Raw genomic sequence first — 15895 nt, 5'->3', positions numbered from 1 at the left:
CACCTCCATTCTCCTGACTCCATCACCCTGATTTCAGCTGCTCAATTTTAGTCCCAGTCCAACACCTCCTATTCCAGCCCCACATTCCACCCCTCCACTTTCAGGTACTACTTTCAGTTCCCCAATTTCAGCCCCTGACTGCAGCCTCCAATCACAGAATCGCAGAATCACAGAATCGCAGAATCATAGAATCACAGAATCACGGAATAATGAGGTTGGAAGAGACCTTTAAGATCATCAAGTCCAACCTATGCCCTAACACCACAACTAGACTATAGCACCAAGTGCCACGTCCAGTCTTTTTTTAAACATATCTAGAGATGGTGATTCCACCACCTCCCTAGGAAGAAAATTCCAGTATTTTATTATCCTTGCAGTGAATTTTTTTTTCCTAATATCCAACCTAAACTTTCCCTGACATAGCTTGAGACTGTGTCCTCTTGTTCTGTCAGTTGCTGCAATCCCACCTCCTTGATTCCCTTCTTTGACCCCAGAACCCCCAATCACAGAATCATTTAAGCTGGAAAAGACCTCCAAGATCAACTCCAGCCGTGGACTAATCACTTTTTCCAATACACCATGGCGCTGAGTGCCACGTCCAGTCATGTCCTGAACACCTCCAGGGACGGTGACTCCATCACCACCCTGGGCAACCCTTTCTAATACGTAATCCCCCTTTCCGTGAAGAAATTCCTCTGGATGTCTGACTTAACACTCCCTGCTGCTGCCTGAGGCTATGCCCTCTTGTCCTGCTGCTAGTGGCGTGGGAGAAGAGGCGGATCAATCACCGAAGAACACATTTTTTAACAAAACGTTCACATATTCCACCTCTCGCGGCCCCTCCGCCCTCGGGCTCCCTCAGAGCCCCCGACCCGGGCGGTGCAGTTCCCCTCCCGCCCGCCAGGCGGCGCTGCCCGGCGGGGCGGGCCGGGCCGGGCCGGGCCGGGCGGCGGTTCCGGTTCCGCGGCCGTCGGTCGGTCCTGGCTGTCGGTCCTGGTGTCCGTCCGTCCGTCCGTCCCCGGTGTCTGTCTGTCTGTCTGTCCGTCCGTCCGTCCCTGGGCCGGTGCTCGGCGGCGCCATGAACCGGCCCAAGGCGGCGGCCGTGCGGCGGCCCAGCGCCGTGCCCAAGCCCTCCGGTGAGTCCCGCGGGGCCGGGCGGGCGGGGGCTGCGGGCGCTGTCCCTCACTGTCGCTCCCTGTCCCTCACTGTCGCTCACTGTCCCTCCCTGTCCCTCACTGTCACTGTCGCTCACTGCCGCCCTGTCTCCCCTCGCAGCGCACCCGCCGCCCGGAGATTTCATCGCGCTGGGCTCCAAGGGGCAGAGCGGCGAGGGCAAGGCGGCCGTGGCGCTGCTGAAGCCGGCGCCGCCCGGGCTGCCCTCGGAGCGCAAGCGGGACGCGGCCGCCGCCTTGGCGGGCCCGGCGGGGCTGCCCGGCCTGACCAAGCGCCCCAAGCTCTCCTCCACGCCGCCCCTCAGCGCCTTGGGACGCCTGGCAGAGGCGGCCGTGGCGGAGAAAAGAGCCATCTCGCCCTCCATCAAGGAGCCGTCTGTCATCCCCATCGAAGGTGAGGTCTCGCTGCGCTCCTGCCGTCGCACGGAAGCCTCGGGGAAACTTCTTTCTCTGGAGTCTCATCCCGGGAGTCTTTCTTGAAGCCCACACTGTAATTATGTGCTGTTCTCGAGGGTTTCCTTCCCTGCATATGGGGCTGAAGTCAAGGTTTTATCTTCTTTTGGCGTTGGGTTGTGTTCATTCTGTCTGACAGCTGTTTAGCAGCTGTATGTGAAATACTCCTTTGAGGAAATCTCAAAGTCTGGATTGTGGTATTTTATTAATTTACTTCTTTAGTAAACTCTCGGTCTGGATGTTGCCTTTTAAATTGTCATTCTGTTTCTGATGTTGGATACATTTCCACAGGAGTGTGCTAGCCTGGAAAAACAATGAAGGGGCATCTTGAGTTGTGAAGCAGAACTTTTAATGGCAACTGAGTAGGGAAAAGCTATTGCAGGGGCTAAAAGTGAGCTGGTCTGTCCTTTGCTGTGCCTTGTGACTGATTCTGCAGCATCTCAGGGTGCTCATTTGCCATGAGGGTAAATGCTGATGCCTGTGTGTTGGTGGTTGCAGTCGTCCCCACGGTGCTGCTGGATGAGATTGAGGCAGCAGAGGCAGAAGGCAACGATGACCGTATTGAGGGCGTGCTGTGTGGAGCTGTGAAGCAGCTGAAGATGAACAGAGCCAAACCTGACACCACTCTCTACCTGAGCCTTATGTACCTGGCAAAAATCAAACCCAACATATTTGCCACTGAAGGAGTTATCGAGGTGAGGACTCACCAAGTCACTGATGGATCATTCCTGCCAAACTGTGAGCAGAGTTGCACTTTCTCAGGCCAGAGCATGGTCTGCATGGCTTTGTGAATACTAGAGCTCTGCGACAAGCTGCTGCAGTTTGTAGTTCTCTTTCTGCATCCTTTCTCAATAGATCACTTGTTAATTTATTTTTTTTTTTTTGGTGGCTGTTATTCCAGGCACTGTGCAGCCTACTCCGAAGAGATGCCTCCATCAATTTCAAAGCCAAAGGGAATAGTCTTGTGTCTGTCTTGGCATGCAACCTTCTCATGGCAGCCTATGAAGAGGATGAGAACTGGCCAGAGATCTTTGTCAAGGTTGGTGAACTGAGGGGGCTTCTGCTGGACTGAGGCAGTGGTGGGCAGACGAGGTTGGGAAATGCGGATATGTTGGAGTAGGGGATTTATTAAAGCTGTAGGGAAGGGGGTGGCTAGTGTCCTCTTGTCCACTGGGAATGCAGCTGGAGGAGGTCAAAATTGGAGTCTGGGCCCATCTTTTTAAAGAAAAATCTCCATGGGTTTCTGGAATTGTCTTAAGTCTATTCTTTTCTGAGATGTCTTTGAGAGTCTGTATTGATGTAAGTGTTGCAGAGACTCCTTGCTTTCTATTTGGTGTGTAGGGATTAAAATAGCTCATTAGCTCAAAAAGGCTGAGCTGACCAGCTTCTATATTTTGATGGGAGAAATTGTTGTAAAGTCTTTCTTGAGAAAGTGCCCAGTAGAGCTTGGGATGTGGTGGTGTATATTTTTGCTCTTGTATGATTATCTGGTCTGGTTTTAATCCATGCACTGGTTATGCTAGTTTCTTATTATATATATATATATACACACACATATAGTATACTATATATATTATATATATATATATACTATATATATGGATATTATAATATATATATTTTTTTATAGATTTCCAACATAGACATATATATGACATATATATATATGACATATATATGTATATATGTCTATGTTGGAAATCCATAAAATATTGTATCCATAAAATATGTGTATTGGAAATCCATAAAAACTCACAAATACTTCTTTAATTAACCCCATGAAAATGGACTGTGCTCCCTGCTGCAGGTGTACATCGAGGACTCCCTTGGGGAGCGCATCTGGGTGGACAGCCCTCACTGCAAGATGTTTGTGGATAACATCCAGACAGCTTTTAACACAAAGATGCCTCCTAAGACCATGCTCTTGCATGGAGAAGTTGGACGTAGTGGAGGGGACCTTAGTGCTGGTAAGATGATGTTTGGGAACCAGGAGCAAAGGTTTAGGGAGAGGATGGAGTCTGCAGTGCTTATTGACTGGTTAGAATAGTTTGGTACTGGATGGAGTCACATAGACCAGGCTTTGAGTTCCAGGCATTACTTTTCTTCTTTTTGGGGCTCTTTCATGTCCAGAGGATGTTTGAGGGTAGTAAAAAATGGGCCTTTAGGGGATGCAGTGTGAGAGGCTGTGGTCTTGCTGGAAGGGATCCCTGAAAGAGGCTGAACAAACCAGAGCACAAGTGATTGATTTCTAGAGAGAGAAGCTGTGTGCCGTGAGTGATCTCTAGCAAGAGGAATTATCTCATGGAGAGTGCTGTGTTCTGGTCTCTCTTAGGGAATAGCCCACACCCTTCCATGACAGAGGAGGAGGACAGCCAGAGTGAGCTGCTGATTGCTGAGGAGAAAATGAGCCCAGAGCAGGCGGGCCAGCTCATGCCCAGGTACAGTGCCTCTTCCTCTCCTAACACAGGTGTGTCTGTGCCCACCCACCCTGCAGAGCTGTGGCAGGAAGCTCCTTCTCTGTACTCCTGTAGCACTGCTGGGGGATGTTGAACAAAAGGTAAAACTAGTGCCAGGAGAAACGAGGGGATTTTCTTGGTTTGCAAGTCATACCTCAAACAAGAAAGAGTGCTGATCTCTGGACTGGATTGTGTGGAAATGAGTAAAGTTCAATGTGTGTGGCCCAGGTATGAAGACCTTGCAGAGAGTGTGGAGGAATATGTCCTGGACATGCTTCGGGACCAGCTGAACCGGCGCCAGCCCATGGACAATGTCTCCAGGAACCTCCTGCGGCTGCTGACAGCAACCTGTGGCTACAAAGAGGTGCGTCAGATGGCCGTGCAGAGGCTGGAGATGTGGCTGCAGAATCCAAAGGTAAGGAGAGGAGCTGTTGAGGCACAACCCTGGTCTGGAATCCAGCCAGAAGGGCTGCATGGTGTACTCCAGTTACATTTCTAGTCTGAATGGCTGGAGTCTGTTTGCTCTTTCTCTGCAGCTGACCAAGCCAGCTCAGGACTTGCTGATGTCAGTCTGTATGAACTGTAACACCCACAGCTCAGAGGACATGGAAGTTATCTCCAACCTGATCAAAATTCGTCTCAAGCCAAAAGTCCTTCTCAACCACTACATGCTGTGTGTCAGGTGAGAGACTGGGTCTGTGACAGGAAGAGAAAGCACTGTGGGAGATGTTCCCAGGGACTTAACAGTCTCAGTGTCTCTGCACAGTGGTTTTAAATACCAGCTTGGGGCATGGAGTGTCTTGTGTTCATTTAAATGAATTTCACTGTCTTAGAAATCTTTTAGTAGTCCTTTGATATTGTCCTTTGATATGTGCTGTTCTATCCTTTTTCACTTCTGTGTGCTAAATACTTCAAGGAGAAATGAGAAGAATATGTCTAGTTGCAGTGAAATGTCAGTTCAGGTATTCCTATTCTTTCCTTGCAGAGAGCTGCTGAATGCACACAGGGATAACCTGGGCACCACCATTAAGTTTGTGATTTTCAATGAGCTATCAAATGCAAGAAATCCCAACAATATGCAGATCCTGTATACTGTGCTTCAGCACAGCTCAGAGCAAGCTCCAAAGGTAGGTGCAGTGTCTTGGATGACTGATGGTGACCCCAGAACCCCACCTGACAGATTTAGTTGTTTTGAGGCTCAGATAAATCTTTTCACAGACAGCTGTCTGATAGTTATCATACTGTTTTGAAATTATATAGTTATTCTTGGTAGGAATAAACATAAATGGGCGTTTTCTAACTCCCACATTCTGGGTGATAATGCAGTTTTATGAGAGAAATATTATTGCAGCTCCCCAGGGGTCTGAAGGACAGGATACCTCCAGCATGGTTTCCTTGTGTCTCTTCATTTTGTGGATGCAGACCCATTACAGTGTACTGAAAGTTTTCTTTCTGTGTGTCCCCAGTACCTGGCAATGGTGTTCCAGGACCTGTTGACCACCAAGGACGATTACCTGCGAGCTTCACGGGCTCTGCTGAGGGAGATCATCAAACAGACAAAGCATGAGATCAACTTCCAGGCCTTCTGCCTGGGTCTCATGCAGGAGAGGAAGGAGGCCCTGTATGCAGAGATGGAATTCAAGGTACCATCCTCGACCCTTGTGCTGCTGATGTGCCAGTGATGCACTGAGCTCTCCTTTGTCTGCTTTCCTGGCCCTTCTTCCTTTTGCTTTTTGGTGTCTGAGTGAGTCACTATTCGTGTGTCTCATAGCAGCACTCCCATATCTCATTTCCAGACATCCACGTTCATAATTTTTGATGACATAACACTTCCAGAAGGCAGCTCTGGGTGTTGCTATTCAACTCTTTTTTTTTTTTTCTCTTTCTTTCTATTTTAAGGAGCGGTTTGTCATTCACATAACCGACCTGCTCGCTGTCTCCATGATGCTGGGTATCACAGCCCAAGTGAAGGAGGCTGGAATTGCTTGGGACAAAGGAGAGAAAAAGAGTAAGCAGAAGAACCTAGGTTCTCTCTGAGGATAAGCATTTTAATAGATACCTGTCCCTGATGCTGAGAGAACATCAACTAGGGCTGGGAGCCTGCTGTCATCCTGGGGCTGACAGAGATTGGGAATGTGGCATTTGAATGGCCAGACGCTTCTTGTATCTGTGGAAGCAGTGGCTGAGAGGCTGGGGCTGGGAGCTGTGGGTGGAGGGGCCTCAGGCCTCAAGGAGCAGCTGTAAGGATTAAGGGGCTGGGAAGACAGGCCTTTGGTGTGGCACTGACATGACTGCCCACATGGCTTCTTACAAATCTAATCCATCTGTGCTTTGTGTTAGGGTTTTGCTGCAGCACATGTCAGAAAGTAAAGAGCATGTTCTGTCAGAGCTGAGGGACTCAAGTCTTTCTCATATACTCCTCTGGTTCCCCTTCTCTAGTGGGAGGTGTCCCTACCTGTGGTGCAGGAATTGGAACAAGGTGATCTTTAAGGTTCCTTCCAACCCAAACCATTTTGTGATTCAATGATCTACTGTTGAGGCCTCAGAGTCCTGGTTACTGTCTTGAAACCACCATGCTTCTGATGATGCCCACATATATTTTGTGACCTGACTGTTTTTCAGACCTGGAAGTGCTGCGCTCTTTCCAGAACCAAATTGCTGCTATCCAGCGTGATGCTGTCTGGTGGCTGCATACAGTTGTTCCATCTATCAGCAAGCTGGCTCCAAAGGACTATGTGCACTGGTGAGAGTCAGCCTGGTCATATCTGTATAACCAATCCCTTCCCCAGCACTGATACATTATGAAAAACCAGGTATACACCAGAGTTTGGTTAGATTTCTCTCCCATTTTCAGACAGGGAGCAGAAAGTTTTAGCAGGGATTGTCTCCCTCTCTGAAATTCCTTCAGATGAATCCTTGTACCAGAAATATATGATAATGGAAATATTTTTGATTTATATTATTTGCATCCACTCTGTAGGGGATTTTTAGCTATCTGACCAAACAAATTCTCTGTGGATTCCTTGTTTTTTTGTTTGACATCCTTTTTAAGGCTCTATGGCTGAGGGCTCCACTGATAGCTCTGTTTTCTGGCAGACAGATGGTATTCTGGGGTCTTGACACAAGGCATTACTGAGACAGTTCAAGCCAGAATTAATAATAAGCAAGATAGGTTACTGAAAGTATAAAAACCCAGAGCCCATATTGATTGTACAGTCCTCTCTGTTCTGAATCATGTTACTGCTGCTAGTCTCACTTATCTGAGGGGACTCCTTCATGTGCAGAATGGGAAGCCTTAGCAGGATTTGAAGGAGACTGGACTGTTGTATGTATTCTTAAGCCTCACAGATAGTGTTTATTGTCCTCTTTATCTCTACAGCCTCCACAAGGTGCTCTTCACAGAACAGCCAGAAACCTACTACAAATGGGACAACTGGCCCCCTGAGAGTGACCGCAAGTGAGTGCGTGCCCCTCCCGTGGCAGGTGCAGGTGGGGAGCTGCTCTAGCTGGAGGCAGAGGAGTGGGCGTTTCCTGGTGATCCTTATATAGCTCTGTGTTGGAAAGGCTTGGAACTGTGCTCAGATTTTCTTCATCTGTTACCCTGCCATAAAACTGGGGGGTGTTGTTCCACTCTCCATCTGTTCCTCTTCCTCCTTCATTCCTGTTTCCTGTGCCAAGTTGTTCTGTATCTTGACACTGTAGTTGTAAGGAGGGCAGCCCCACAGTGTGTGGGTAACGGGGGTAAAGTTAGGGAGCACAGACTCAAGGAGGCTGAAGCGTTGATGTGTGAGACGCTGCAAGTGATACTCAGATAATAATTTGTTTCAAATAGTTGCATTTGGAGCTGGAGCTCGGAGAAAGAAGCTATGATGTATCTTCTGCTCAGATGAGTTGTAGGGTCTGTGGAGGGTTCCAGAAGCCCTCACGCTGCTGTTTAAAGAAGTGTGATTGATGTCTGGTGTCTCCTGCAGCTTCTTCCTCCGCCTGTGCTCCGAGGTGCCCATCCTGGAGGACACACTGATGCGCATCCTTGTGATCGGGCTGTCGCGGGACCTGCCCCTGGGCCCCGCCGATGCCATGGAGCTCGCTGACCACTTGGTGAAGAGGGCTGCAGCTGTGCAGGCAGATGGTGAGGTTGCACACAGCTCCCACCAGCCAGGGCTTGCTTCTTCACATCTTCCTATTGCCACCCAGGGCTGAGACAGCTCCTACCGCCTACCAAAGAGCCTTTGCATCACTTAAAGCATATTTTAGTCGTGATGGCTAAACATTTGGCTCTAAGCCAGACATGCTGCTGTTGCTTTCTCACTAGAGAAGCTTCTTATTTTCTCTTACTGTTTCTCTCTGTTGCTAATTTTGTATCGTGGAGTGTTTGGGAAATTATTGGTTGTGTGGAGAATGAAGGACTGTGAACAACCACCCAGGGTTTTGAGTCAGCATTTTTAAATTCAATTTAGTCCTCTGTACGTACTGTAAAATGAAATTTGTAGGCTGTGCAAAAATGGAAGGATTGGAAGTTAAATTAATTAGCCAATTGTGTGCTCTTCGCAAGTCCATTATTGGGACACTTACAGAATAGCAGTTACAAAAGCAATCTTTACTCTTACTCCTTTTATGAACTCATTTAGCATTTGTCTAAATTCCTGCACTGCTGGTAAATACATCCATTTAGCTGAGCTGTATGTGTTTGTGGCAGAATTGAGGGTGTGGTCAGAGTTTGATTCTAAAGCGTCTTACATGCTCTTAGTGCTGACTGATTAATGGCAAAGGGTGCTCTTGAACTGCTCAGTGCTTGTGGAAGGGTCTAGACTTTGCTTGCTTTGTTGCTTTTCAGTATCCTCTCAAAATGTGTCCAGCTTCTCATATAGGATTTTAAATCCTGCCCTGTTTCATATTCTGGAAGACTCAGAGTGAATCTGAAAACTTGCAACAAAGTTGAAATGCATTTTTAGTTCCTCTGTGCCCCAGAAGTTCTGAGCAGCTTTGTTGCTTACCTGAAGGAGTGTATCCAAGTTCTGAAAAAGTTACAAGTATCATATTGGATGCATTTGGGGAAAAAAAGTACCCTTAAGAATTTAAACCAGATTGCTGCTGAAAAGCTCTATATCCTTATATATTGACTTATAGGATTTTTTTAAGTGTTGTTGCTCTTTAAATGTTGATTTTTAGTTTTTGTAATATCACAAGAGCAAGCCCACAATAACATAGTTGCTTGAAGTAAAAATTTTTTTACACTGTGATGCTTTTCTTGAAGGACTTTCAGGCAAGTAGACAGGTCAATAACTTGTTCAGTCTTTTCTTCTCCAGATGTTGAGGTCCTGAGGGTAGAAAGAATCCAGCTGATCGATGCAGTCTTAAATCTGTGCACTTATCACCATCCAGAGAATATCCAGCTACCTCCAGGGTAAGACTTATCACACAGATAATCTTGCTGTGATCTAGCTCACTATCACCTTGTGACTAACATTCCCAGCTCACAGATTTTAAGATGTTTTTCTCTATTAAAATTTGTAATAACAAAATGACAAGGATTTTCAGGGTCACGTTCAGGTGGGTATTTCTCTAGAGCAATCAAGACCCGAGTCATGGAATGTACTTTGGTCTGAAAGAACTGACCTTTCTGCCCTAGAAATCTTCAGCTGAATCCTGCTTTCCCTCCTGAAAGGATTTTTGTGTGTGTGTGTGGGTGTCTGTTGGGAAAAGCACTGAACTGGCATGACTGAATCTAAACAGTGCATGGTTAAGGAGAAAAGCAGACTTGAGATGTGCTAAGGAACCAAACTTGACCACTTATCTTTATTGGTGGTTTTTGCAGATACCAGCCTCCAAATCTAGCTATTTCTACTCTCTACTGGAAAGCCTGGCCTCTCCTGCTAGTAGTAGCTGCATTCAATCCTGAAAATATTGGTGAGTGTGGACATTTCTCAGGGTACCAGTTCTGCTGCAAAAATTAGCCAAGGTGCTTTCTGCATGAGTCTGGTTGCTTGTGTGCAAGGTCTGTACTGGGTTAAATAACTGTGTATCTCCTGTGGGTGAAAAATGTGTGCAGCTGGGATTTGGATCAGCATGTGCCTGGAGTTGCCTTGTTTGTACTCTGAGTGTTATGAGCTGTTCTCAAGTGAGTTTGTGTCTCCCCACCTTGCAATGTGATAGAGTATATCTAAAGGCTCTATTTTTTTCCTATATTTTTTTATTCTTCTCTGCTGCAGGTCTGGCTGCATGGGAGGAGTACCCCTCACTAAAGATGCTCATGGAAATGGTCATGACCAAGTTAGTATGGTTAAATCCCTACATATATCAAAAAGACTACTGAAAACACACATTTCTGAATTAAGTTTGCGCCAGGCAACTCCTTCCTTTCCAGAGGGACTTGTGTAAAATAAACTGGCATCAACACTGCAGTTGGAGTGGGAAAAGTGCCTTCCCTCGACAAAAATATTATAAGCAAGGGAATAAAGCTGAGAAAAAGGGGGAGGGGGATGTCTGCTGTGCCTTGCTGAGAAGGTCTCAGTCTCCTGACTCCATTGAGAAACTACTTGTTTTTTTCTATGTTGTCTATCAGAGCTGAGGTCCTGTGTTCTTTCTTATTGGTTCATGAATTTTGAATAGAAAAAGATAACCATTTCCTTTTTGTAAACTTATTTTCTCAGTAATTATTCCTATCCTCAATGTACCTTGACGGATGAGGAGACACGCACAGAGATGATTAATCGTGAACTTCAAATCTCCCAGAGAGAAAAACAGGAGATTCTTGCATTTGAGGGTCATCTGGCAGCTGCATCCACAAAACAAACAATTACAGAAAGCAGCAGCCTCTTGCTGTCCCAGCTGACAAGTCTGGACCCTCAGTAAGTAGCATTCTGCATTCTAGTATCATCATGAAATCCTAGTTAACAAGTCAGGAAGCACTGTTCCTCCACAGGGTGGTTGATGTGGGGAAGAAGAACCCTGTGGTGTGGGATCACAGAATCACAGAATGGTTTTGATTGGAAGATCATCTGGTTCCAACCTGCCTGCCACCTTCCTATAAACCCCTCATGCACTGCAGAACTGACTGATCCTCATCACATCAGAGTGAAGGCCTGTCAGCCTGTAACTTGCTGTTTCTGTGGCAGGGGCCCCCCTCGCAGACCTCCGCCGCATGTCCTGGAGCAGGTGAAAAGCTTGAACCAGTCTCTTCGCTTGGGCCACCTTCTGTGTCGCAGTCGCCATCCTGACTTTCTTCTCAACATCATCCAAAGACAGGTGGGCTGTGGTGGGACTGGATCCCTTACCTCTGAAACTTGAGCAGAGTGAGGGGCAACAGGAAGCCAAGTGAGATTCAGGGGAATGTGGTTTGCTGAGATTCAGGGGAATGTGGTTTGCTGCTCAGGAATTAAATGATCAGTGTGCTGCATCTATGTTCTGCTGATCTTGTTACTCTCATCCTTCCCAGGCCTCATCACAGTCAATGCCATGGCTGGCAGATCTGGTTCAGTCCAGTGAGGGCTCCTTGGATGTCCTGCCTGTGCAGTGTCTTTGTGAGTTCCTGCTTCATGATGCTGCTGATGAATCGACCTCAGGTGAAGAAGAAGAGGAGGGTGAGAGTAAGGACCAGCGTGCCAAGAAACGCCAGGTGAGCATTCTCTTGGGGATCTCTTCTGTTACCTACTTTCTGTGCATCCCAGATTTGGTTTCACTAGACAGACCAACTTATCACTCCACAGAGACAACAGAAACAAAGGCAGTTGCTTGGACGCTTGCAAGACTTGCTGTTGGGACCCAAAGCAGATGAACAGACAACCTGTGAGGTGCTTGACTACTTCCTGCGGCGCCTGAGTTCCTCCCAGGTGGCTTCCCGGGTCCTGGCCATGAAGGTGAGCAGAATGAAAATCATCTTGAGTAGAGTCTTCTGAAGCCCAGGGCAGAGCCCTAGGTTATCTTGAGTCCAGAGCCAGAACAGTGAAATTGTTCCCTGTCATCCTCCTTCAGTGATTTGTCTCACAATCCAAACCCCATCAAATACACTTCTGCTCCCTGCTGCTCAGAAGTTATTGTTCAACAGCTAAGTTGTACTTAAGACAGAGCTGGATTTTACTATGTTTCCTGTGGAGTTCAGGTGTAGGCTCAGGAGATTGTGTGCCATGTGGAATAATTAGCAGGGGCTGTTGTTTGTGAGTGAGTGCCTGGTGCTCTGGAGCATAGACAAGGTAAAGAGAATTGCAGGAAACCTCACAGAGATGCTCAGACTGAAACTTCAAGCAGGGTATCTGTCAAGAAAACACATTATATGAGATAAAACCTGTTGTGTGCTGCATTTGGATCCTTCTGTGGTGTTTGAAGCCTGTTTCTGTTATATTCAGTAATATGAAACTAGTAATCCAGCTGTGGCTTCATGTGCAACAGCTGTATGTGTGTGACATGTGCAGGGCCTGTCCTTGGTGCTGTCGGAAGGAGGAATGCGTGATGGGGAGGAGAAGGATCACCCCATGGAAGAAGACTCTGGTGATTCTGAGCTGCTGCAGGGATATCAGTGGCTGCTGAGAGACCTCCCAAGGCTGCCACTGTTTGACAGTGTGAGAGCCACGACAGCTCTGGCCTTGCAGCAGGTGGGTAGAAGCAACTCAAAGGGAGTGTCAGCTTGCTCTTTTTCTACTAGTGCTGAAACAGATCTAAACAAACTGGATCTGCATGTGATATTAGCATGTTTGTGTGCTTGCAGAAGAATTTTGCTTATGCTGGTGCTTGTTTTCATTCAATCCTGATTTGATTTCTAATGAAAGGAATTCTCATTCTAGGCCATCCACATGGAGACAGATCCCCAGACCATCAGTGCTTACCTGGTGTACCTCTCCCAGCATGCCCCAGTAGAGGAGCAGGGACAGCACAACGACCTTGCTCTGGTGAGAGGAGGGACTGTGTGGGGGACACATGGCATGTTCCAGGACAGTGGTAGGCATGGGACTTGCTGTACCACCAGGATGAGTTTTGGGGAGTGTGTTACTCCGATAATTGCATGTTTGTGTCTGTGCATGGGTTGAAAGACAAACCTGTGTCTTTGGTTTATATAATGAAATGGTGATCAGAGCAAAACCTCTGGTGCAGCAGCCCATCAGCTGGAATGGAGAATGCAAGAGTGAATAGTGTTTTGATGGAAATCCCACCACCTGGCAGTGTTTCATAAATAAGCTGGTGCTAGACCTGCAGTCATATGTGTTTGTAGAGAGAATGGGAAGTCAGGAACTATAGTGGTGGGTTGTTTCTGTAACCAAAACTAGATTTCTGGGTTTATTTGTTTGTGTGAGTTTTTTTCTTTTTAGAAAAGCTTTTGGTGTTTTTTTTATGATGATTTTTTTTTCTTTTTTCTCCCTGGTTACATTTTTTGTTGCTTTTAAGACTTATGTACCTCTGGGTACGTGGGGGAGGTTGAATGATAAGCATCAGGAACTTTTTAGAGAAATGCTATGTAAATGCTTACTTTATAGTGGGATGCATCAGAATGCATCTCTGCTCCACTGGGGCACTGTAAGATGCATGGAAAGCACTGGCCTTTTCCCTCCTGGGTCAGTTCTACTCTTGACTCCACAAGCTGATCTCCAGAGTGGTGTATACTGGGCTGATGATGGGAACTGGAGGACATGATGCAATGAAGCAGTGGGACCTGGCTGTGTTTTGCAGTAAAGACCTCCTGGATGTTTTTTTCCCTGCAGGATGTCGCCCGGCTGATCGTGGAGCGCTCCACCATCATGTCCCACCTGTTCTCCAAGCTCTCCTACAGCGCTGAGTCAGATGCAGTGCTCGTGGCTCTGCTCTCCATCTTCTCCCGCTACATCAAGCGCATGCGGCAGAGCAAGGAGGGCGAGGAGGTGTACAGCTGGGTGAGTGCCTCCTGCCTTGCCCCAGCAGCTCACAGAGATTGGGCAGGTTATCAGAACAGAAGCCCTTTATGAGTTATTCAATTTGAATAAACCAAGTCCAGCTCAAGAATTCCCTGATCTGAAAATAATCAAATCGTGACATAATATCAGAGCCAAGCCTATGTGTTTGTAAAATGCCTTTTTAACTTTTACCCAAGTATCTTTTGTGGCTTCTGTTGGAGACGTTGGGAGCTATGGACTGAATAAATTTGTCCATCCTCATGTTCTCCTTTCCCCACCTTTGCTCATCCTGTCTTATCCTGCCTTTTTCCAGTCAGAGTCCCAGGATCAGGTGTTCCTTCGTTGGACTAGTGGGGAAACAGCCACCATGCACATCCTTGTGGTCCATGCCATGGTTATTCTCCTGACACTGGGGCCACCTCAAGGTTGGTGAAGTATGCTCAGATTTTTTTGGGGGATAATGGTCAATAGGATGGCTTTTCTCTATCTGTTGTCTCTCAGCAGGTAAGACTGATGTTAATCCTTCTACTCACAGGCTTGACCCTTGCAATACATGTTTGTAGCTGTAAGATTTATCAGAATATTGCTGCAAAGAGTGAAGGAATTGCAGGCTGATTGTTTTTGGTTTTTTTTTTTTTTTTTTTGCTTTCTGCAGACAGTAGGAAATACTAAAACAATCATGTGTTCTGGTGTATTGATAGAGATGAGCAGGGTATTATAAATGCTTGTGAACATGGGAAATAATTATCAATCCACTCTTAAGCAGGGGATGGTGATTTTTACACCTTACTGGATATATGGTTCCCGGAGAAAAAGCCCCTTCCTACTGCTTTCCTGGTTGACACCTCTGAGGAGGCTCTGCTGCTCCCCGACTGGCTGAAGCTGCGGATGATCCGCTCCGAGGTCCCACGGCTCGTGGATGCAGGTGAGCCTGTGGCACATTTGTTGGTGTTTCAAACTCTGCTGAAAGGAAAGGGAGAGGCTTCCTTGCTCAAGTGTGCCCAACCATCCTGTTTGGATGCCTTTGGATGTAGCCATCTGTCACTGTTACTTTTAAAATAGGGAAGTGAGTCTCAATGGATATTCCCCTTTCTGTGTATTTTAAAGGAATGGGAGACTCTGAATTGAAGTCCCATCTCTTTTACAACAGTACAAATGGAACTAAGCTATGCAATCACCAGACAACAGGCACAGTACTGTGGAAAGCTATGCCTAAAGGATGTAAGCTAAACCTCTGGTTACTCTGGTCCTTGTACCACTCATCAGGGCTCTCTTCTTGGTATTCAGAGCTTTCATCCCATTTTACTAATTAAATGACAGCTGTCTATAGCCAGTGATTGAATTATTCAATAATTCCTGCCTGCAGCCATCAAGAGATAGGGTGGAAGTTATTTTTTAATATGAATGATTGCATTACTGAGGTTCTAATAAAATTAAACAGAAGATCAGATTAGCCAGTGAGTGAATTAACTGGAAGATGCAATAAGGCGGCAATGATTTGCAGAGGAAAGAAAATATAGTAGGCAGCTGTCAGACTTCTGGCTTTAGGCTCTCTGCAGCTCTGTCATTAATGTGTCACTGTTGGTCCAGACAAAAGCACAAAGATCAGGTAATAAAGATGACCCTCCATGGGCAGTTCAGATGTCTGAGGACTCAGTGTTTGTCTGTTTCAGCCCTGCAGGACCTGGAGCCACAGCAGCTGCTTCTCTTTGTTCAGTCCTTTGGAATCCCAGTTTCCAGCATGAGCAAACTTCTGCAGTACCTGGATCAGGCAGTATCTCATGACCCACAGACACTGGAGCAGAACATCATGGACAAGAGTAAGAGCCACAGAGGAGGCTGACTAGGCATTTAACTTTTTCTTGAACCGTTTCCATGAGTATCTCCTATGACTTCCTTGGAAAAATCCAAGCTAGTTCAGCAAACTTTGTGCACAGGCAGCTTGTTGTCACTGTAG

At 46.7% G+C, this 15895-nt stretch overlaps 1 protein-coding gene across 2 annotated transcripts in view; it reads left to right on the top strand.

Annotated features, from left to right (window-relative positions):
* Positions 1–999: 999 nt before the first annotated feature.
* The window catches only part of INTS1 (integrator complex subunit 1), a 28224-nt gene continuing 13328 nt past the window's right edge, over positions 1000–15895 (top strand). Inside the window, exons 1-27 of one of the 2 annotated variants that reach the window (XM_021539704.3) lie at positions 1000–1136; positions 1276–1566; positions 2124–2320; positions 2527–2664; positions 3433–3592; positions 3958–4063; positions 4310–4496; positions 4618–4763; positions 5067–5208; positions 5548–5724; positions 5981–6089; positions 6704–6824; positions 7461–7538; positions 8053–8210; positions 9389–9485; positions 9897–9988; positions 10291–10351; positions 10732–10929; positions 11197–11326; positions 11517–11696; positions 11788–11937; positions 12490–12669; positions 12859–12963; positions 13771–13938; positions 14252–14363; positions 14705–14863; positions 15612–15758. In XM_021539704.3, the coding sequence (XP_021395379.2) occupies positions 1079–1136; positions 1276–1566; positions 2124–2320; positions 2527–2664; positions 3433–3592; positions 3958–4063; positions 4310–4496; positions 4618–4763; positions 5067–5208; positions 5548–5724; positions 5981–6089; positions 6704–6824; positions 7461–7538; positions 8053–8210; positions 9389–9485; positions 9897–9988; positions 10291–10351; positions 10732–10929; positions 11197–11326; positions 11517–11696; positions 11788–11937; positions 12490–12669; positions 12859–12963; positions 13771–13938; positions 14252–14363; positions 14705–14863; positions 15612–15758 (3847 nt within the window). In that variant the 5' untranslated portion in view covers positions 1000–1078. Of the gene's footprint in view, positions 1137–1275; positions 1567–2123; positions 2321–2526; positions 2665–3432; positions 3593–3957; positions 4064–4309; positions 4497–4617; positions 4764–5066; positions 5209–5547; positions 5725–5980; positions 6090–6703; positions 6825–7460; positions 7539–8052; positions 8211–9388; positions 9486–9896; positions 9989–10290; positions 10352–10731; positions 10930–11196; positions 11327–11516; positions 11697–11787; positions 11938–12489; positions 12670–12858; positions 12964–13770; positions 13939–14251; positions 14364–14701; positions 14864–15611; positions 15759–15895 lie in introns of both variants that reach the window. The other variant, XM_021539703.3, reaches the window with a different exon arrangement.

Source organism: Lonchura striata, chromosome 16, assembly GCF_046129695.1.
Source record: "Lonchura striata isolate bLonStr1 chromosome 16, bLonStr1.mat, whole genome shotgun sequence".
Taxonomy (NCBI): Eukaryota; Metazoa; Chordata; class Aves; order Passeriformes; family Estrildidae; genus Lonchura; species Lonchura striata.
The sequence above is the reverse complement of the archived record's forward strand: the minus strand, read 5'-3'. Positions and strand labels throughout refer to the sequence as shown.